At 36.5% G+C, this 22,509-nt stretch overlaps 2 protein-coding genes across 8 annotated transcripts in view; both read left to right on the plus strand.

The window, feature by feature from the left end:
- Positions 1–8,435, plus strand: part of LOC127967832 (SLIT-ROBO Rho GTPase-activating protein 2) — a 101,382-nt gene extending 92,947 nt beyond the window's left edge. For 4 of the 7 annotated variants that reach the window (XM_052568556.1, XM_052568555.1, XM_052568557.1 and 1 more), the window contains 5 exons: positions 2,462–2,541; positions 2,836–3,043; positions 3,190–3,336; positions 4,114–4,432; positions 5,973–8,435. In XM_052568556.1, the coding sequence (XP_052424516.1) occupies positions 2,462–2,541; positions 2,836–3,043; positions 3,190–3,336; positions 4,114–4,432; positions 5,973–6,440 (1,222 nt within the window). In that variant the 3' untranslated portion in view covers positions 6,441–8,435. The remainder of the gene's footprint in view (positions 1–2,461; positions 2,542–2,835; positions 3,044–3,189; positions 3,337–4,113; positions 4,433–5,972) is intronic. The other 3 variants (XM_052568560.1, XM_052568559.1, XM_052568561.1) reach the window with 1 other exon arrangement.
- A 2,209-nt stretch (positions 8,436–10,644) lies between these two features.
- Positions 10,645–22,339, plus strand: ikbke (inhibitor of nuclear factor kappa B kinase subunit epsilon). The gene is made up of 22 exons (XM_052568686.1): positions 10,645–10,964; positions 11,168–11,254; positions 12,414–12,535; positions 12,623–12,760; positions 13,864–13,999; positions 14,135–14,316; positions 16,128–16,288; positions 16,403–16,513; positions 17,029–17,208; positions 17,503–17,699; positions 17,921–17,979; positions 18,091–18,182; positions 18,304–18,405; positions 18,534–18,594; positions 18,685–18,800; positions 19,227–19,303; positions 19,675–19,714; positions 19,798–19,899; positions 20,064–20,160; positions 20,919–21,013; positions 21,088–21,159; positions 21,260–22,339. Exons 3-22 carry the CDS (start codon positions 12,422–12,424, stop codon positions 21,321–21,323), a joined length of 2,196 nt encoding a protein of 731 aa, XP_052424646.1. The 5' UTR covers positions 10,645–10,964; positions 11,168–11,254; positions 12,414–12,421; the 3' UTR covers positions 21,324–22,339.
- The last annotated feature ends 170 nt before the right edge of the window (positions 22,340–22,509 follow it).

The raw sequence follows: 22,509 nt of genomic DNA on the forward strand, positions 1-22,509 counted from the left end.
GAAATGACTTCAGATTGCTGTGTCATCGTGAAAAGAAATCAACGCATCCAGGTCAGGTTTGTTTGTGAGATGCAGGCTCTTTTCATGTGGTTTTCATGCACGGGATTGTTTAGATTGCATGGGTGGTGTAATTAAGACTTTGAGCTGGTGAGATGATGTGTTTTTAGCTCAGGGTTTAGTCAGAGTCTTGTCTCCGCTTCCTGAGGCTCTAAGTCACGTGAAGTCGATACACGTTAACAACATACTGTAGACAACACGCTGCATGCTCAGTTCCTGCCCTGATAGGAATTACTGTTCGTTCAGTATTATAACTTCATTTATAGCCTCAGATCTGAATTTGAGATGCATGTGAAAATTCAGGGATTTTATCGAGCATATAAAAGCATTTTATGGAGTCATGGTGTATTATTAAAAAATTTAAAATTTTGATTGAATCTCAAAAAGTTGTGATGCCCTAAAAAAAAAAAAAAGGGACCCAGACAGTTTTGACAGTGAAATTAAATTTACGGAGTGTCCTTGAAATGCTAAAGTAAAAGTCAAAGATTGATGGTGAGAGCAGAATGAGATATCCAGCATCTCTGGGGAAGACATTAAAAATCACAGCAGCTTCGGACCTCCCTGAACACACACTCATCTGCTCGAGGGCGAAGAAGCCGCATGCATCATTCTACCTTAAGAGCCCAGATCAAAGCTACACTCGGTCTCTCAGAAGGACTGACAGGAGGATCACAGGATCTTCTTCACCAACTAACTGCTCAATAAAGATTCACTGAAACTGTGATGGACGTGTACTTTGCCAAACCTGTCTGACAGCGTCTCCCTACACACACCAGGCAGAGATTAGTGCATTATACAGTCATTACCCTCAGGTTCCTCCTGTCTAAAGCTGCTTTCTAATGAAATTAAGCTTTTCATTAGCCTAGGCTTCATGCTTGCCAACTGTCTATGTAATAAACTGGGATGGTCTTAGTGAGATATATTCCAGCTGGGTAGAGCACTGTACTTTCATTCTACAGAGCTTGAATTTCCTCCAGCATATTTTACTAGAGAGCGGCTTTTATTAATAGAGTGATGACAGGAAATTAGGCAGTGTTTTTGCTTGAGTGCTCAATAGGAGATCAGGTTGTTCAGTTTTTTGGCTAAATTAATACTAGGGTATTAGAGGGATTCTTGGCCTGTGAATGGCATAACAGAGTTGTTATCAGCACTGAGGCCCTTGTGTCCTTGGAAAAGAGCCATTTTCCTGTGCATTAGTACTGTGTTTGTTTTCTGGTCACAATAGATTCCGTGCTGGAGTTGAGTTGAGTGAGCGCAAGTTCAGTTTAGAGTCAAGAGGCCACAGGAAAGGCCAGCTTTGATCCTCGTATCTGGGCTCTGCTTCCTGTTTTGCTTCAAAGAAGCTCGGACACTCTGTTTCAGGGCTGAAGAGTGAGACATAGAAAATCATAACTGGTTCTCGTTCACAGTCAGGTGCTTATTTTAGGATCCTTCTTCTGCTCTTTCCATCATAACTATAGCAGTAAAAGTTTGAATATATATACTCATTCTTGATTATTGCTCATTTAAATTTTTTTGAATAATAATAAGGTTGTAAAAACCATGAAGTATTGTCAAAAAAATATGGGTATTTTATGGGGGGGAAGTAGAGTAATTGTGGCTCAAAAATGGGTCCTGATTGGGTCATGGACAGCAGGGGGAAAAGGATGTCAATACAAATAATAAAACCATGCATTTATAATCATATAATATATAATCATACATATTAAGAATAGTAAATATAAATATATAACAAATCTAAATAATACAAATAATAATTATAAATAGTCGTATGAGCTTTTAAAAGGTACAAATGTTTCTAATCAAACTTTCTGTGTTGGTGCGCTTTTTATTTATTTATTTATTTACTGTATTTATTGATTGATTTACTTTTATTTACACTACATTTAAAAGTTTGGGGTCAGTTATTATTATTTTACTTCAACAAGAATGCATTAAATTGATCAAAAGTGAGAGTAAAAGACAATTATATTGTTATTTCAGAAGTTCAGTCTTGGTTAGCATAAGAGACTTCTTTCAAAAGCATATTAAAAATCTTATTGAACCAAAGAAACGGTTTGCTAATTTATTTACTAAATTATATAACTTAAAATGGAAATTGATGCCTTAATATATTTTATGTCTACAAAAATTAATAAAAATAATCCTATTTAAAAATCTTTCAAGCATTCAATTAGAAGCTGTATGCTGTAGAACAAAAGGTCTTCGAGATCATACATTTACTCAGGTGTTCAGTCAACTTTACATTTTAATTACCTTTTTTACTTGTTAATGTAGATGTGTGCGTTGGATATAAATGTTGGTTTCTGTATTAAAGCAATGGTTAAAGTTTGTGTGGTTGTCATTTTTATTGTTTATAATTGAGGGTTTCACTGATGCATGTTTCTTGTGGTCAATTCAACAGTGATAGTCCACACATTGAGCCCCCCCTGGTGGATGAACCTGCCCCTGACGCTGCCTCGGAAATCCACAACAGCGATGATGGTGAGCCCAGATGCCATTCAGACCGTACTAACAAGCACACACATTTTTCATAAAGACACACTGTTGCCGCCAGCACAAGTCAGCTCATCGTGGAAGCTCCTATTTCCCGCCCTCTTTTCTCCATGCACTCTTTCTGCAGCTCCAAACCTGTTATGATAAATGTGCTCTAACCTGCCTGGCTTCCTGTGCAATAACCCTTCAACTTTTCCTTGTGCTCTTCCTCCCTTCTCACTTTCTCCCCTTCCTGTCCTCTTTATCTCTTTGTCTTTCCCTGTCTTTCATGTCTCTAAATAGTAAAGTCAGGGTCCTTGAACGTTTCAGAGTCTGACCCCATTGAGGCCATCGCACGTTTTGACTACTCTGGACGCACCAATCTTGAGCTGTCCTTTAAGAAGGGGGCGTCTTTGCTGCTGTACAGCCGTGCATCTGACGATTGGTGGGAGGGTCGCCACAACGGCACTGAGGGACTGGTGCCGCACCAGTACATAGAAGTGCAAGACATGTAAGCTGTCTGCTTTATTGAATTAGTGATATATATATCAGAACTGCTTCTTTAACCAGTTATTCAGTGTCCTACTAGTTATTACTGATTAACTATCAGTAATAGTGTATGTGAAATCTAGAGGTGTCTGTGATTTTGTGTGATAGGCCGGATGGATATCCAGGCAGAGGAAGTCCCAAAGCTGACTTAGAAGCTTCTCATGATGCTGGGGAGGAGAAGGTGTCCACCAGAGCCAGTGCTGGCTCACCCACTGGAGGCCATGTAGCTGATATCTACCTAGCTAACCTCAACAAGTAATCTAACAGTTCTGGTATACATTAATATGCATTAATAAAAATGGTGTGCAAAAAAGAAAAAGTTGTACATATATATACATCCATTTCTGTGTGTGTGTGTTTGTGCGTGCGTGCTTGTGTGTGTGCATGTGTAAGCAAAAAATGAACTTAGAGGGCTTTTACACTGGGCTCGTTTGCTGTGGTCCGAGCCCGAGCCTGATTTTTCCCGGTGACGCCCGCAGCGTTGGTCTGCTTTCATACTCAATAGTTGTGTCGAAACCCAGGTGCGTTTTCAGTCACCTTACGTCATCGCAAACGCACTCGTAAAACGCATGGAGAACACAACGCGACTGAGCATAGTTGTCATTTTTTTTTTATTTTGGTGCTATTATGCACAGTATAATAATTAATTTTAATTATTTTAATTATTTAATTTTAATTATTTTCAATTTGACTTTTAGGAGTGTTCGGAATCAACCTCTGCTCTCTCATGTGTTGAGGAAACAGTGATATCGACAGTGTTACGCATGCTCAGGATTCTTTACTTCCTGAACAAGTGTGCACCCGAGTCCGTTGTGTTTGCACATTCACGTGAACTGTGCCACAACTCGGGAGCAACCGAACTCAGACCACCTTCTCCAGGTAGTCTCGGGTTCGGTACCCCAGTGCGCACCAGGGTCCGATGACAGCGTTCACATTTCAAAAACCGTACTCCGTTCCGCACTAAACTGCCAGTGTGAAAGCTCCCTAAATGTTGATTATCATGAAATTTTGCCTACACTAAATCCATCTTAGGATGAGGAAACGGCCAGAAGCGCCCAGCATCCGAAGAACAATCCGTGCAGCAGAGGGTCAAGGTGAGGGCTCATCCGGAGCAACAGGGGGTTTGAAGACCTCGTCCATGCTGGCAAGTGGACTGGCCAAGGAAGGGACAGACAAGCGACCGGTCAGTGCTCACAGCGTCCTGAACTCCGTCACCCGACACTCCTCTCTGAAGACTAAGGTAGAAGGTCCTCAGCTCCGCAAGTCCACGCCTGCAGGTCGATCCAAGAGCTTCAGCAATCACAGACCACTGGACCCAGAGGTCATCGCTCAGGTGGAGCACAGCTCACAGGTACAACGAACCCAGAATCTGGAAATTTGATTCAGTGTGACACTGCTTTGATTGCTTTAGAAGTATTATTTAAATGCAGAAATATTCAGACCCTGTCAGTTTTCATACAAACTTACAATGAATAAGAATGGCAACGTGTAATCAGAAAAAAACATTTTCCACTTCGAAAAATAGGGCTGAGCTCTACAAAGGAGTGTCTGTGTTTTTTAGAACGTCCTATTAATCTTTCTTTGAGCTGTAATTTCACGGCTGGATAAAGGTTCAGAATCGATCCCGGCTGAGGTTGTGTGTAATTGAGTTGGAGTTCCTGCAGTCCAGTCATTGTGAGAGTGTACTTGCTGTACAACAGATATCAGAAGAGACTGACCTTGGCTAAAGGCAGAACTACGGATGATGTTTTTTTTTTTTTTTAAAGGAGTGAAGTGCTGGAGAGTGGTCCTAAATTCCATCAATATGAAAAAAAAAGTCAGATGACAGTAATGTTTTTGAAATTGCAGCTACAAAAATAACTATATATACACTGTTGTTCAAATGTTCGGGATCAGTAAGATATTTTGTTTTTCAATGGAGTCCCTTATGCCTATCTCTCATTTATTTGATCAAAAATATAAAAAAAATGTTTTATTATTATTGCAATTTCCAATATTGGTTTCCTATTTTAATATACTTTAAAGTATAATTTATTTCTGTGATGCAGCGCTGAATTTTCATCAACAATTACTCCAGTCTTCAGTGTCACATAATCCTTCAGAAATCATTCTAATATGTTGATTTATTCTCCGTGTTGGAAATTTTGTGCTGCTGCTTTTTTTTTTGGAACCTGGCATACTTTTTTATTTCATTCTTTGATGAATAAAGAGTTTTAAAATGTAGAGCATTTATTCAAAATAGTAATCTTTTGTAACAATACAAGTCTTTACTTTGACTTTTTATCCATTTAACATGTTCTTGCTAAATAAATGTATACATTTCTTGAAAAAAATAAATATATATTTATACTAACCTCAGACTTTAGAATAGTAATGTAGTGTATGTTGTAACACAAAATTTACATTTTGAATAAACACTGTTCTTTTTAACTTTTTAGTTATCAAAAAATCCCGAAAAAAAGTATGACCGGTTCCAAAAAATATTAAGCAGTACAACTGTTTCTAAAATCGACTACAGGATATTAGGGATCATGTGACTCTAAATACATGTGACACTAAAAACACATGAAGGATCATGTGACACTAAATACTGGGGTAATGGTGCTGAAAATTCAGCATTGCTTCACAGGAATACATTCTATTGTATATTAGAAGTATATTAAAGTATATTAAAATAAAAAGGTGTTAGTTTAAATTGCAAAACTTCTTGAATTAGAAAAACTAAATTCAAGTCTTGTTGTAAATTCAATAAAATAAGGAACTTTGTTTTCATTAGAAAAAACAGATAAATAATAAAAATACAAATAATTCAATTATGTTTTTGAAATTGTTTTATATAAAGTTATATACATCCATAATTTCTCATTTCTTCATTTTTCTCTTTCTTTCAGGACATTGAGGAGACTATGAACACGGCTCTTAGTGAGCTGCGAGAGCTGGAGAGGCAGAGCAATGTCAAACACACTCCTGACATTTTGCTTGACACTCTAGAGCAGCTGAAGAGCGGAGGGGCATCTGAACCCTCCAGCCCGCTTCATTCCCGCCTGCTCCGTGAGGCCGACTCCTCCCAGCATCCTCTGCAGCGCAGTGCCAGCTCAGCCAGCGACATGCCCTCCACCTTCCGGCCCGGCAAAACCTCGGGTCCCAAAAGCCCTCTGTCATCAATGTCTACCACAGGCCTGTCCGCTTCTGGCTCCCCCTTTAGAGATAACAAACCCCCAGTCACCAAACCCAAGCCTGTGGTGTTCCCAAAAAGCAATTCGGCAGGGGGCAGTCCGGCGATGGGATCCCCGACCACCACCATACCGCCAACACCACCGCCCCCTCCACCACCCACCGACAAGTCCTGCCCCGTCTGAGGGTTTACAGCCTCGATCTGTGATCAGGTTCTTAGTCATTCCATGAGCACCCTCTGATACTGACTCTTTGAATCTTAATGAAAAACTGTGGAATACTTAACAGACTCAGACTGATATTGGATGCTTGCGTGATTGAGCGTGAGTGTGTGTGTGTGTGGAATTAATATACACACGTGGAATGTTGGAATGATTTTACATCCCTGTTTTAGTTTGGACTGAGACATGGATGTCAGCAATCCATTTTTTCGAATCCCAAATTAGAGGTTTGGAGTTTTTCCGACTGATTTTATAAGGGACACACGAGCAGTGGAAGTGCTTTCTGAGGACACATTCTTCTGCTCAGACTTTGATGCATCTTGAATCAGGTTACAGACGGCACAGCATCTCAGTAAATGAAAAACATTTTCTGATATGAATTTGTTATACAATAATCAGTAGTTACAGTTCATATAATCCACAGTTTCTACTTAAACACACCATTCCTAAACACATCAAATAAAGGAACAGGAACTTCTTTGCATGAGGATTCACAAGATATTTGCACGGCAAACGTGGATTCCCTAACAGACGGATTCAAAAGCACTTCTGACATTATTAACTATCTAATATGTGGTTTTATTGTACTATTATATCAGAGGGCACATAAAAAAGAGGGTGTTGTTTTTTATAGAAGTTAAATGATCATGATTATAACTGGAAAAAGTGATCTAAAAATGAGGAATGTCATGCAAGCACATTATTTCTCCGTCACCCATATTAAAAAAAGAAAAGAAAACAGAAACATAATTTTATTGAATTTTCCCTAGGTCATTACTCACCTTTGGGTCTGTATCATGGTATCTGTGTATTAGTATGTGTGTTTACGTACAGTATGTATATTCTGAATCTAAGCAGCCTAACAGCAGCTTTTAGAGATTGACGATGCAAAAAAGGGAAATACTTTTTGAAAAACAGACCAATGGCGGATACGTGCAAAAACGTGGCTTGCTTTCCTCAGTTTCTCCAACTCGGAAAGAATAAGCGTGCAAAAAGCCTCTTTAAAAGTCTGACAATCTTCATCACACGGTCTGCCTGATTATTCCTTCGACAGAATGGATCGGACATGTCAATATTAGTATAGTAGATAAGTCGGTATTTTCCTAAGCAAGGCCTTAGTGTCCTAGAAAATGAATTGTGGTGGGATGTAAAATTAGCCTGCTTCACTTTGAAGCCTTACAAGCAATGACTGTGACTCTGAAAATATCTACAGACAGACTGAGATCAAAATAACAGAATTTTTCCTAATGTCTTATTTTTCTGAATGTGTTGTTGTGTTCTGAAAACATCTTCACAGGTGGTTGCATTTGTTCACGTGTTAATGATTGGAAGTATTCTGTGTGTGTTTTTCCTGATACCTCACGAAGGCAACTGGAAACTGTCTTATCGGAGTTCTTTAGTGGGCGGGACCTTTACATGCAAATGACAGCAGTGTGTGTTTAATGTGTAATGTTAATGGTATGCTGTCGGCCGAGGCCTCCGTTCACACACACATACTGTTTTCTTTCATCGAGTAAACTGAAATCAATCATTATACACTTGAATCTGCATTGTGTGTTTGTGAACAAATTAAGTCAGAGGGTGATTTTCTTTCAATATTTGTAATCATAACTATTGCTAAAATGTAATTCCTGTCCAATTGAAACCAGACTGTATAATGAATCGTCTTGTCAGATATATTTATAGTTGTCCATTCAGATATCTGTTACCAGAGAAACCATGCTTTGTATATACAATAGTGTACATTACAGAGGTACATTCTTTTTCTCCATATTTGTTTGTGGTTTTCTTTTTCTTTCTGGTACAATATTGTACAGTTAACAGCAATAGTAGTTTCCACTCAAAATATACATTCTATAATTCCACGTGTAGTCCTTGTAGTAAACATTTTTAAATAAAAAAAAAATTGCTTGCTAAATGTCTATTTGATTATTTTAAATAAAAATGTGCAAAAAAACATTTAATTACCCTTTTTTCATTATTTTACAAATCACTTTTCATTTTAAATGAAACATGCTTGCTAAACTTTTAGACTTTTGAAAATGTGCTTTTCTCCTAGTTCTAAAAACCCGTTTTTATTTTTGTAAACACTTATTTTTGCCAATGTTTTGATTTTATTTTTGGATTAAATATATAACTGGGCGTGGATCTCTTTTTGATGCATTGTATTAACCCATTTGTGGCCAAATTTATCTCAATGGTTTCATGCACAAAGTCATGTTAATAGTGTCCTAATATGTTATGCATTTATTTGAAATTATTTTTATTTTTTTCTTGAAAATCGTATTTGAATGTGTGGCAACTAAAGTTGAATGTCAAATTGAATACAAGGAGAGCATTTGACATCTAACTCAAAATAACTGCTATCAACGGATCAATCTTTATTCATAAACAAATTTATCATGCATAAAAGTCGAAGAACATTTGATGCAAACCCCGAAAAAGGCTGCCTTTATCTTATAATCTCTTGAATATGACAAATCCATTTGTCTTAAAATTGTGGAACATAGTGCAGAACAAAGTGCAGCCATTAAGTTGACATAAAATCAATGAGTTAAATGAAAAAAAAAAAAAAATAGAATTAAGAAAATATTACATCTATATAATAAAAAAAGAGTATACCTGAATGAAAACTGTTTGGTTACCAACATTCTGCAAAATATCTTCTTTTGTGTTCAACAGAAGAAAGAATCTCATAGGTTTGCAACTTGAAGATGACACAATGATGACACAATTTTCCATTTTTGTGTGAACTTTCCCTTATGTAAACAGTTTAATACAAGTAACCTAGAAGAATTACTGCAGTGAGGGTATAAGTAGATGTATTAATTTACATAAACATATTTGCATACTATGTAAATATGTAAAATACCATATATGTAATGAATAGGCACATACTGTATTGATTAGGTCAGATGGATTAACCTTGACAAATGTCCTTGATGACATCAATGATATTCTTTTTAAGAAGAGTTTAAAAAGCGTTTTTTGTATTATAAATAAAAATGAATAGAGTGAAGAAAATATCACATCTATATCATTAAAAAAGGTATACCTGAAAGAAAATTAACCTTTTTTTTTTTTAGGCCCATAGTTTTCAATGGCTGACTTAATAGATCTGAATTTCAACATTATAATGTAATCATAAGCTACTAATCATAAATTTGATATTGAAGGGGTGAATACAACATATTTGCCCACTGGCAGCTTTAGTTGCCACACATTCAAATACGATTTTCAAAGGGAAAAAAAAATCAAAAATGCCACAAATGGGTTAATAGAATGCATCAAAAAGAGCTCCACATCCAGTTATATATTTAATCCAAAAATCTAATCAAAACATTGGCAAAAATAAGTGTTTACAAAAATAAAAATGGGTTTATACCTGAAAGAAAATTATGCTTTTTTTAGGCCCATATGGTTGACTGTAATAGGTGATTTCATATAATAATAATGTAAATAAAAACTCATTACTTGTCTGAATTTCAACATTATAATGTAATCATAAGCTACTAGTCATAACATGTATTAGGGTCATTGACCAATTAGAATGAAATGCATCCAAACTGGATAAAGGAGCCTCAATATTTTGTCCCTTACAAGACATAATGTCATAAAAGGGAGAAAAAGAATATCTTCATCAATTAATCCCATGTGTTAGCCCTTTATCTTTCCATTCTTCCTTTTGTGTGACGGACTGAAGTTAGTAAACTGCTGCTGTCACTTGAAAAAACTGTAAATCTCTTGAAAATTACATTTCTTTGGGAGGGTTTGTCTTAGCTATGTTTCCTGGTAGTAGGGGAACCTGACACCCTCATGTGATAGAAAGGAAGTGAATATCTTTTTTTTTTTTTATCCTTTATTTGGTTGTTTGCTTGTATGTCATTGAGAAATAAAACATGTATAACATCTAGAAAAATATTTACTAAAGGAAAATGACAACTATAAACTCCCGCAATACATTACACAAAAAGTATCACATTTAGCTTTTCACACATTGGTTAGTTTGTAACATTTGTAAAAAGTGATTAACATCTTATCTATACTGTAGGTGTTTCTCTTGAACTAGAAGGGACTGTCCAGCTGCAGCTCACATTTCGTTAATTCCGTCCACGAGAGGGCGACATCCATTTTTTTGTTAGTTAGTGGTTAGAAACTTAGTACATATACTACGTAAAATGACCAACAAAACATAATATTTTAACGTGTGTTATGTTTTCTGTCTAACTTTCAGATGAAAACATGCGTTAAGAGGAAAAATACACCAGTAAGTTACCCTTAACACAAACACGATGCGCCGAACAAGGAAGTTCCTGACAGAAACGAAAGTTGCTGGTGACTCTGGTTTCCGTCGAGCTGCTCTTCTCTCATAACTTAACTTACACAGGAGGACTGCAGGTGTAACGTTAGTTAGTCCACAGAAAAACACGCAGGGATTGACACATTCGGATTCAAGTGGAAAATGTGCTGGCATCTAACACACAAATGGTTGGTTGGTTGGTTGGTTTTGCGGTTTCTTGTGTTGTCAGACAGAGTGATGAGGATATCGATATGTTTATATGAAGAGGAAATCCTCGTTACTGTAGACTGTTGGCAGTTCACACGACGTTTTTCTCTCTATATAAAAATAATAACTTGTTTTTTTGTGTGTGTGAAATACGATTATGTTAATGTATATTCCGTGTTTGCAGGTCATATAGAAAGGAAATGGATTTTATTTGACGCCTCTGTTGTGACGTGAGTGATTTTTGAGAGGTGTTGTGTTCAGAAACAAACCGGTGAGTCACTTTTGCTTAATACAACAGTGTTTGGATACGAAAAATATGTCTTTTATTCGGTTTACCTTACGTTTAGCATTAAAAATAAAGCACTTAAATCTTAATTTCATTCAACTTAATTTACTGTTTGGTTCTAACCAGGAGTTCATTGGCAAAATGAATTACATATGACCTGAATTCAGGTATTAACTCAGTATAATATGACATCAGATATAATTCAGTTTATCATACAGTAGACGTAGATATACTGTGTGTGTTTGTGTTTGTGATGTGGTGTGTGTGTGTGTGTGTGTGTGTGTGTGATAGTTTAAGTTCTGGAAACAAAAATTCACATAAATGCAGAATATATTAGGACACTATTAACATGACTATATGCATGAACCCATTCAGAAAAATGTGGCCACAAATGGGTTAATACAATGCATTAGAAAGCGATCAATGCCTAGTTATATATTTAATCCAAAAATCAAATCAAAACATTGGCAAAAATAAGTGTTTATAAGTGTTCATAGTATTCAATGGCTGACTGTAATAGGCGATTTCATATAATAATAATAATAATAATAATAATGTAAATAAAAACTCATTGCTTGTCTGAATTTCAACATTATAATGTAATCATAAGCTACTAGTCATGACATTTATTAGGGTCATTGACCAATTAGAATGAAATGCATCCAATCTGGATAAAGGAGCCTCAATATTTTGCCCCTTAAAAGACATAATTTTTTGGGAGGGTTTGTCTTCGCTATGCTTCCTGGTAGTAGGGGAACCTGACACCCTCATGCGATAGGAAGGAAGTGAATACCTTTTTTTATCCTTTATTTGGTTGTTTGCTTGTATGTCATTGAGAAATAAAACATGGATAACATCTAGAAAAATATTTACTAAAGGAAAATGACAACCATAAACTGCCTCAATCTATTACACAAAAAGTACCAAATGTAGCTTTCACCCATTTGTTGTTTTTAACATTTGTAAAATACCTGAGTGATTTAAATCTTATGTGACAGGAAGGAAGTGAATAGCTTTTTTTTGGTTCGTTTAATAGTTTAAATTCTGAAAAAGAAAAAAAAAAGTCTTAAATGTGGAGGACAAGGCTTAGCATTAAATATTCACCACACTAGAGAATCTTTGATTGTTTTTCTGTCATACTCAGATCCCATCATGTCATCCGCTTGTGTCAGCTCAATGACAGTAAGTACAGCAAACCACCTTTGGTCGCTGGATGATGTTCTTGGTCAAGGGGCCACAGCAAGCGTCTACAAAGCACGAAACAAAGTACTTTATCATTATTACAGTTTTCCTATTTCCATTACTCATATACAGGTCATGCTTTATGTTAAATTACACTTTATATTGCTGTAGAAAACAGGTGAGCTGGTTGCAGTGAAGGTCTTTAACTTGGTGAGCTACAACCGGCCGTATGAAGTTCAGATGAGGGAGTTTGAGGTGCTGAAGAAACTCAATCACGTCAACATTGTTAAACTCTTTGCTGTGGAGGAGGTACGTATCTGATGTGGTTTGTGACACTGTTCAAGATTTTCCAGCCACAGCAGAGCTGATTTTTCAGATGGTACTTTGATGTTTGAGTTTCTCATGATGCATGGTGTCAGGGATATTTTTGGCCAACTTTCTCAGCATTAACAAAGATCAACTAAATTCTTGCCCGAGTAAACTCCTAATTTGCTACTTATTAATAGTAAGGTAGTTGTGAACTTATATTTATAGGTATTTAATAGCTTTAGGGCTTTAGAATATGGTCATGCAGTATATGTGCTTTATAAGTACTAATAAACAGCCAATATGAGAACTGGTCCCTATACTACAGTGTTACCCAACTTTCCAAACATCAGCTCAAAACCACTGTATATAGTACAGTGAAAAAGATTTGATAATTATTCAGCTTTAGTACACGGCTCATTGTATCTTTTAACAGTTAAACATAACATGAAACAAGGATGATAATACATTTGCAACCATTTCTATGGAAAGCATTTATATCCACTATTGTTGAGAAGTCTGAGCTTTTATTTTGAAATAAATATTTAGAACAAGGAACTGGAGAATCAAAATATTTGGAATTTGAAAGATATTGCTATTCCAAACAATTGCTCTGTATAAATAAACTCAATTTTGTGTCATGAAAAATGGTCTCAACAAAGCATTGATAATATGTAATGTTTATTGAGCTCCAAATTTCTGAAAGATCATGTGACACTGAAGACTGGGGTAATGGCTGCTGAGAATTCAGCTTGAACATCACATGAATCAATACAGTTTTAAAATATTTTAATATAGATCATTTTAAAACCGTAATAATATTTTACAACATTACTGTATTAAAATAAAATATATGCAGCCTTGGTGAGCGTAAGGGTTCTTACCGACCTCAAAACAATGAAAATATACTATGATAAAAACAACTAGCCATAGATTACCTCAAAAGGCCTTATATGTATATCATTATCAGTTCATATGGCTGTTAACAATTTCTCAGACAAGCAGCTAACATTCCACATATACCCCATTTCCACCAATAATAGATCATTGATTTTAGAGGTGAATTTTCAACACACTGCCTTCATTTCTATTCTTATGTATGTCAGATGCATATGAATCCGAAGCAGAAGGTTCTGGTGATGGAGTTCTGTTCAGGTGGCAGCCTGCTGAACCTGCTAGAGGGACCTGAGAATGCGTTTGGACTTCCAGAGTCAGAGTTCCTCATCGTATTACAGTGTGTGGGTAAGAACCAACAGAGGAAATGAAGTAGTTAAATTAGTTTCCACTCTATTGCACATGCACCTGTTAGGAGGCATTCCTGTGGATAAATGGAGCTCTCCTCACATTTTGTTTTTCTTCTGTTTGGTTCATAAACAGTCCAAGGAATGAACCACCTGCGAGAGAATGGGGTGGTGCACAGAGACATCAAACCTGGCAATATCATGAGGCAAGTGGGTGAAGATGGACGCTCGGTGTATAAGCTGACAGACTTCGGTGCTGCTCGTGAGTTGGAGGACGATGAGAAGTTTGTGTCCATATATGGCACAGAGGAATATTTGGTAAGAATCTTTTTTTATTTTTATTATCTGGTTAATGCTGAAAAAACCTCATAGGTGCCTCTTCCTGTATTCAGTGATTCACAGAAACTACAGCACGTGTAGTTGCTTATCAGAAATGTAATCAGGCATTTGATGTGGTTCCTTTAATCTGTCTGTGAATAAACATATTATCTGATGTTGCAAATTAGCTCAAAAGGGAAATGTATATAAATAATAAAAATGTATTTGAATTATCTCAGCTAATAGAAGTAAATGTAGCAGTATTAATATTACAGTGAACCGTTCAGTGTAATCTCATATCAGCTCTAAGAAATGTTATTTTCGAGTACTAAATAAAGCATTAGAGCTTGTAGCAAGATCAGGAATCATTTAAGTGACATTGATCTGCTAGCATTGAAAGTAGGGCTGAAACGATTCCTCGAGTAACTCGATTACAAAAAATGATCGAGGCAAATTGCTCTGCCTCGAAGCCTCTTTTAATTTATTTTAAATCTCACGTCAGGTTCTTTCGCAATGATTTTTTTAATGTGACACAACGCGTTTACGTCACCCACAACGCAGAAGGAGACACAAGCGCAGCAGTGTTTTGATTTGAGCGCTCGGGCAAACGTCAAGAGAACGTCGTGGCGTGTGTCCATTGCAAGATAGAGCTGGCATACCACAACTAAGGCCCCATGATTTCCGCAATGCAGAAAATGCGGAGGGAATCACGGAATCCAGTCATAAAAACGGAATTCACAGTTTAACGTGGAATGGCACGGAATTTGCCAAATTTTTAATGAATTAATCAAAAATAGGTAATTGCACTTACATCAAATGATATGGACTAATATCTGTAAATATTAAGCCAGAACAGTCTATTTAAATATGAATCCTGCATGTTCTGCATGTCTCTGTTAATGAATGGAGCAGAAGCGCGACTTCCTTTTTGTCACACACACTGAAACGCGCGTGACGCTCGCAGTGATTCTGTCTCACTAAATAAGGACGTGAACATAAACAACATCTTCAGAACTGGTCTGACAGACACTTCATGAGCATTTGACCGTTGTCACATCACATACACAGAACTGTAAAGGGATGTCAACCCATCAAAATAAAAGTCCGGTTTAGTTTAAAGACAAGTATTTGCCAGATATGTATTACTATTGTTCAGCAGAATGTACATAGCCTACTACTAAAAAAAAAAAAAAATATCAAACATTATTGTTTTTTAGGTTTAAATCGCACAACATTTCTTCCATGTTTTATTTTTTATAGTAAATCCCCTTTGTTAACCAAAAAGTTAAGTTTGCTTAATTTTAAATAATTAAAAGATAAATTAAATTAATGTTTTATGTGTTTAGTGTTTAATGTGCATCTCAGAAAATGCTTTATTTAAAACCCCAACTGAATGGCACTTAAATGTACTTAATTCATCTGTCAACTTTATTGTCATTTTTCACAGTACAAGTACAGACAGAGAAACAATGGTTAATAATTAAATGTTTCTTTTTGATTTATGCATTGCATTCTATACATTTAAAAAATAAAAATAAAGATTTTCTAAAAAAGAAAACTTAATTGTTCATTTTAAGAGACCCGGGAGTTTTTATTTTCTCTTGCATAATTAATATTGCACTTTAATTAAGCAAAAACATTTTATCAGATTACTTGATTAATCGATGGAATTTTTAGTAGAATACTCGATTACTAAAATATTCGATAGCTACAGCCCTAATTGACATAATAGGATAAGGGGTCTGTTGTATTATTTGTTAAATATAACAAATGATAATGTGTCTGATTATGTAATAACTTGTGTGGTTCAGCATCCGGACATGTATGAGCGTGCAGTGTTGAGGAAGCCCCAACAGAAAGCTTATGGTGTGTCTGTGGATCTGTGGAGCATCGGTGTCACCTTCTACCATGCTGCCACTGGCAGTCTTCCTTTTATACCGTATGGAGGCCCACGCAGAAACAAAAAAATCATGTAAGTCTCCCCTGTTTTACTTATTATAATCGATCATATATAAACCATAATTGTAAAAGTTTAAATGAGCCATATTTAGGTGCTATTTTTGGTGACTTTTGGTGCTTTGCCCAGGTACAAAATCACAACAGAGAAGCCAGAGGGAGCCATAGCAGGTGTGCAGAAGGTTGATGAGGGAAACATTGAATGGAGCTACCGACTGCCACACTGCTGCCAGCTTTCAGAGTGAGTTTCTCTTTGAAAAAGTATGGTCAAAATCAATGTGTCATACTGTATCAAGGGCCATTCACACCGAGGATGATAACTGTATAACTACAAAGTCTTAATAATCATTCTAAATCAATTTGAGGAACTTTTTTTTTTTTCAGCCAATGGACAATAAAAACTGCATAACTGCAGCTCATGCATATAAAAACAATGTTATCTGTCAGTGTGGACACCACTATTGTTATCCTGTTTATTGTTATCGTTCTTTGTGTGAATGGGTCTTTAAGGTCCTAAGTCATGTCTAATTTTCATATTGGCCTTAGTTTTTTGTCTACTGGAAATTTGTAAGGATTAAAAAGAAAATCCACAATATAACAGCGCATTGGATTGTTTTCATTCATGTCAAATTAAAAATAGGTATATATTGTGACTCATTTAAGTTTCATGCATTTATTTATTATGAATTTCTTGATGGTTCTCTGAACACTGAAGCCTCTTGGTAGCACATGACCAACGGCTCTGTTTTTTCGCAGGGGTTTAAAGACCCAGCTGGTCCCAGTGTTGGCCAGCATACTAGAAGCAAATCAGGAGAAGTGTTGGGGCTTCGTCCAGTTTTTTTCTGCCACCACTGACATTCTGCACCGCATCTCGGTCCACATCTTCTCTCTCCAGCAAGCCACAGCACACACCATCTACATCCACTTTCATAACACGTATGTGGGCTCCTCAAGAAGAGATTTCTAATCTCTTCTCCACAGCAAATACAGCTGAAGTACTCCATGCAACTTCACTCAAATGTGGCCCAATACATTTTTAGGTTGCTGTATAAGGAAATTCTGGTTCTTTTTTTTTGAATGCGGATGCCATTTAGGTGTAGGCTCCCAAATGGTCATTCAAAATCAATTAAAAATTATTATCGGTACTCACAATTATATATAAGTATGAATAAGGCTGAATTACTTTTCACAGTGATACCAAAATATGTTGTTGTTGTTGTTATCCTCAAGGGTCTCAATCTTGTTTGAGGATGTTCAGGCCCAAACTGGAATTGAACCGGCAGCTCAACAGTACTTTTTTCTGGGTCATCCTCTCATATTGGAGCCAAGCATGAAAATAGTGAACCTTCCCCCAACCACTCCAGACCGCCCTATCATTCTCATCAGCCGACATCCAGAGAAACTAATAGGCCATCCATACAAAGAACGTACGGTCATAATAAATGTATTTTTTCTGTGTGTGTGTGTGTGTTCCTGATCCCAATGCCAAGTTTATGAGCCATATTATAAATCCTGAAGTCTTAAGTTTATGTTTTTCAGTGTAATTTAGTTTATTTATTTTCATAAATAAATTGTTCACATTTACAGAGGTAACTTTGTCTCCATCTAATTTTCCGCCATCACATCTTTAAATTATTTTTTTCTATAGCTGAGGCTCCAGCGATGCCCACAAAGTTTGACGTCATGGCAGATTACACCTTCTCCAAGGTAAGCAAGCCTCTTTGTTATTTTTCTTTGGTGCTTATTTTTAGTGAACATTATAACACCATTATCCCTGAGTCTCACACTGTGTCCTGTTGTTTTTCGTTCCTCCTAAAGACCATAGTCGGGGTCATCCATCAGTACCTTCGGATAGCCCGCTCACTCCAGAAGTACAGAGAACTGATTCTGCAGGGGTTCCATAGCTACATGTGAGCTCTTATATAATCACTATTCTGCATGAGTCAGTCCCGCGGTAATTATTGCCACAAGAAAACCGAACCTGATCTTGACATTTTAGTGTGTCCAATAATAATATTCTTGACTTTTCAGTGAAAACACCGGTTTTGAATGCAGTAATGTGGCACACAGGATAGGCATGGTGAACATGAAGCTGGTTTGTTCTATCAGCACTGAGGAGCATCTCCATCTATTGTAAGAATCCACCAGTGAGATTCTGACTGAATTTGTGTTTTAGTTTACAACATGGTGTCATGAATCTGATGAGCGTTATATGTAGTAAGGTATTTAGTGATGGATGTCTCTTGATTGTTCCCGACCAGTGCTCAGAGGGTTGCTCATGAGTTTCCAGACTTTGTAGACCATAAGAAAAAGCTCCCACTGGTAAGAGTTGTGCTTTGTGAAATGTTTTTTTGAATAAATGAACTAGAACACACAATAGTATGCATCCTTCAGGTTTATCATTGTGTGTAGATTGAAGAGGATTTCCAGCGGATGTATAGCAGTGGAATCAGAGAGTTCCAGAATCAACTACAGCATTTGCGTGTGATGCTGTCTAAACACTCCGAGACACTGGCCCAGGATAAGAGGTAGCACAGCCTTGTTGGGATCTTTTGGGGGGAAATTATAGTTTACAATTATAGTTTTTTTTTTAAACTTTGGAAATAAACTTTAAAACTTTACATTTATCTTGCAGTGCCATAACATAGTAAAACTTTTCAGTTCAGCATTTGTCCAAATGTTGATTGAACTCGTTCTGTAGAAATGGAATTCAATAATAAACATCACATATTATCACATGTTTAACACAAACAAATACGCAGGCATTCATTTATTTAAAAATATTAATAAATAAGAATATATGCTTCATATGGTTGATTAAAATGTATACATTTGCATATTATTATGGAAGGTTTTAACATAATTTATAATATATTATTATATAAATAAAATGTATTTATTACAATTTAATCCTGTGTTAATAATTCAATAATTTTTCCTTCCTCTAAATGCAGCATCCAGAAGATGGAGGTTTTGTTGGGGAAGATTGTTGCAGTACATCAGCAGTATTGCAAAGACAGAATGACAGGAAGTAATTGGAAGCATTTTTTTTTCTCTCATATTAATATAACACAACAAATTACTGATACATCTACATTTGGGTTTGATGAGTGGAGCCAGGGCTAAGATTCGTCAGATTAGTTCTCAGTACTGTGCTGCAGAGAAGGGAGGCACTGTTGTGCTGCCTTATCTGACAGAACGGACCATTCCAGACAGGCAAGCATGGAGACAAAAGAATACAGTATAACCCCCCTTTCTGCCTGGCTGCATTAATCATGTTAGATATGACTCTGCAGAGAAGCCAGTCAGCTAAAATAATACTTATCTTGAACTATGGTGTTGGGTTGAGGGTTTTGAAATGAGTGCTCTTACTGCTATTAATGTATTCTCTTTCTGTCCCAGAGCTCAGCTACAATGACGAACAGATTCACAAGTTTGAGAAGTAAGTATTAAACACCAGGAACATCTTGAATGAGAGCCCATTCTCACAGTGATTAAACTGAGAAACGACTATTTTCTGCTCAGGCTCAACCTGTCTTCATACATAAAGAAGGTCAAGAGTTTATTTAAGGATGACTGTTTGCAGAAATACCAGGATGTTCTGATGGCTGCTAGCAGCTGGAACAGGTATGACAGAGGTCACATGGACTGAAAATCACATTATGTATGGGCCCTAATGTCAAACATATGTGATACACATTTTATTACCGTCAAAGGTGTTTTGTCTAAGCAGCAAAAAAGCGGTCAAAGAGCAACATATGCAGATGATCATGTGAGTGTTGTTTCTGCAGGGTTCTGTATGAGATGCAGGCGAGTCTAGAGCAGTTTGGAGTCGTCCTCCGCCAGAGGATGGGGGATCTGCATCTGTGCGAGGTCCAGCAGAACAAGGTCAAAAGACACTTTCTTTAGCCCTATTCAGGCATGAAAAGTTGTCCCTGTGGAGGTTATGTAAATTTAGTGTTTCACAGACTCATTTTGTGATTTTAATCCTGTCCAAAGTAGAACAAGGCAGTGTTAAAATTACACAACAATTTAGCTGGCAAATAAAAAGTTACCTTACTTTGGGTTAAATCCCAAAGAAAAGAATGTCTGCGAGGGCAGAATTTGTATTTGTACAGCAGTTCTCCTTATTTGTGTTGACTTTATTTGTATAGCATGACTACAGCTAAATTTTGTGTTTCACAGACTTCACACAAGTGCACATTTCTGTTTTTCCTCACACAGCCTCTTTTAAAATTGCACAATAAATTAGTTTTTAGATCAAGTCTGGGCTCAAGCTCATCTGGAAATAATGTCTGTGAGGGCAGATTTGTATTTTTAACAGTGATCGTTGTTTACTTTGACCTCAGAACTGCATTTCATTATGAATTTGAGTGTTTTATTTTATTTTTTTTGTGCAAACTCTTTGGGTAAGTCTCTCAGTTCAGAATTAAATAAGTATAGGTAAGGAGAGTCTAATCGTGGCTACAGTAGCAATGTCAAGTCTGATCCTCTCCTTAATTCCTGCTCATAATTCATATCTCTCTCTGCCTAAACCCAACAAACTATTCTGAATTCAGACATTTATACAGTTCCTGATCCACAAAAAGCTTGGACACAGTACAGAGCATCCTAACTTTTGACCACGTTCTTCTCCATCTTTGCAGATTCTGGACAGAGCTGTGCTTCGAGCTCTCCATCAGCCTGTAGGAGCTGAGGGGGTGGATGGACAGAAAAAAGATGATGAGCACATGATTTTCAAGTATGTCATTGCATTGAAGATAACACAGCATTTTTCAGTTTCATATAATCAATAAACATAAAAATTGTTTCCAGAATGAACAGATTAAAGGTTGAGATGGAGGCTGTGGCACGGGAGCTACAGAATAACAACAACATGATAGAAAGGTACTGTAGTATTAGTGTTTAGCTGTGAAAGATTTTGTGTACAACCAATGTTTTTGTGTAGAAAATCCTTTCAAATTTAACAAGGCATCTTCTTTTTAAGCCTTGCAGTTGTTACCGCTACACTGCCATTGGAGAAAAAAGTACCTCAAGCCAACAGACCATGAAGACCTCAATGAATGCACAACCATATTTATATTTACAGAGCCTGAATCTGTGAGCTAAAGGAAAGCTAAACAAAACATCTATATATAAAAAAATTAAGTTCTTGGTTGAACCTCTCAGACAATAAAGAACAGATTAATGGCTGTTACCAGGGCAGGCAACTAAAATTGCATGATGTGTACTGATGTGCAAAGCACAAATTGAGTTATGACTGCTCTCGATTCCCTGAACTGTACTGTGACAGGTTAAAGGAAAACAGGTGTGTTTAAAACTCTCACATTAAGTGTTCATGCAGTTACTGCATTTTATCTTCATGCAATCTATTAGTATTGACTTTAACAGCCAAGAATGAAATAGAAATATAGATCTGTTGTAACAACTACAGCAGTTTTCATGAGACTTTAATATTGATGGCACAGTGTATTCAGCTGACAACAATGGTGTAACTATTGCACAGTCATGGGATAAAGAGAGAAGAGTTCAGTCTGCTTTGTAGTTGATTCAGTTTCTGAGAGATAACCGTGCAATAGCACTAATTGAATTAGTCCATTGATCACAACAGAGTATCACACAGCATCAAGCTTTAGAGGAGGCTTTGTTTATTTGACAATGTTCACCTGGGCCTTTGAAAAACTGCACAAATTACTCCAAATGTTAGCATCCTGCGAATACTGACAAGAGTCAATAGACTCATACAATGCTGTATTACAGATCATTTCAATATGGAAAGTGAAAGATCTGTTTGGTGGGTTCTGATGGCACATTTCAGAGTGTGAGTTAAGGGGAATTCCCCACTCTGGGGGAACTATGAACTTACAGAGACCTTACAAAGCTTGCATATGTTTGACTTACAATGGAATTTTATCAACTTTCCTTTTGCCTGTTTGTAAACTTACATGTAAAAAAAAAAAAAAAAACATTTAACATGTTCACTTCTGTATTATGAGGAAAGAGGTACCCATTAAATGTTTAGTAGTACTTGACAGACTATATGGCGCTAATAAATATATGAACACAATTGGTGAAAATATTTTTTTATTTAAAAATGTGTCTTTGTGTGTGTATAAGTATATAGGTCTATGTAGGTGTAGTTATATATAAGTGTGTGTGTGTGTATTATATATAATATAGATAATTAAGCATAAATAGTTATAAAACTGAACAATACAAATAACTTATATTTGAAGT

Source organism: Carassius gibelio, chromosome B11 (assembly GCF_023724105.1).
Source record: "Carassius gibelio isolate Cgi1373 ecotype wild population from Czech Republic chromosome B11, carGib1.2-hapl.c, whole genome shotgun sequence".
NCBI classification, from domain to species: Eukaryota; Metazoa; Chordata; class Actinopteri; order Cypriniformes; family Cyprinidae; genus Carassius; species Carassius gibelio.

What these genes read in the sequence shown, in the direction of transcription:
- ikbke (XM_052568686.1), top strand. Translation starts at nt 12,422, where the DNA reads ATGTCATCCGCTTGTGTCAGCTCAATGACAGTAAGTACAGCAAACCAC. An exon ending in ACACTGGCCCAGGATAAGAG is followed by an intron (nt 18,801 to 19,226) that starts GTAGCACAGCCT and finishes CTCTAAATGCAG; the next exon opens with CATCCAGAAGATGGAGGTTT. An exon ending in CAGATTCACAAGTTTGAGAA is followed by an intron (nt 19,715 to 19,797) that starts GTAAGTATTAAA and finishes TTTTCTGCTCAG; the next exon opens with GCTCAACCTGTCTTCATACA.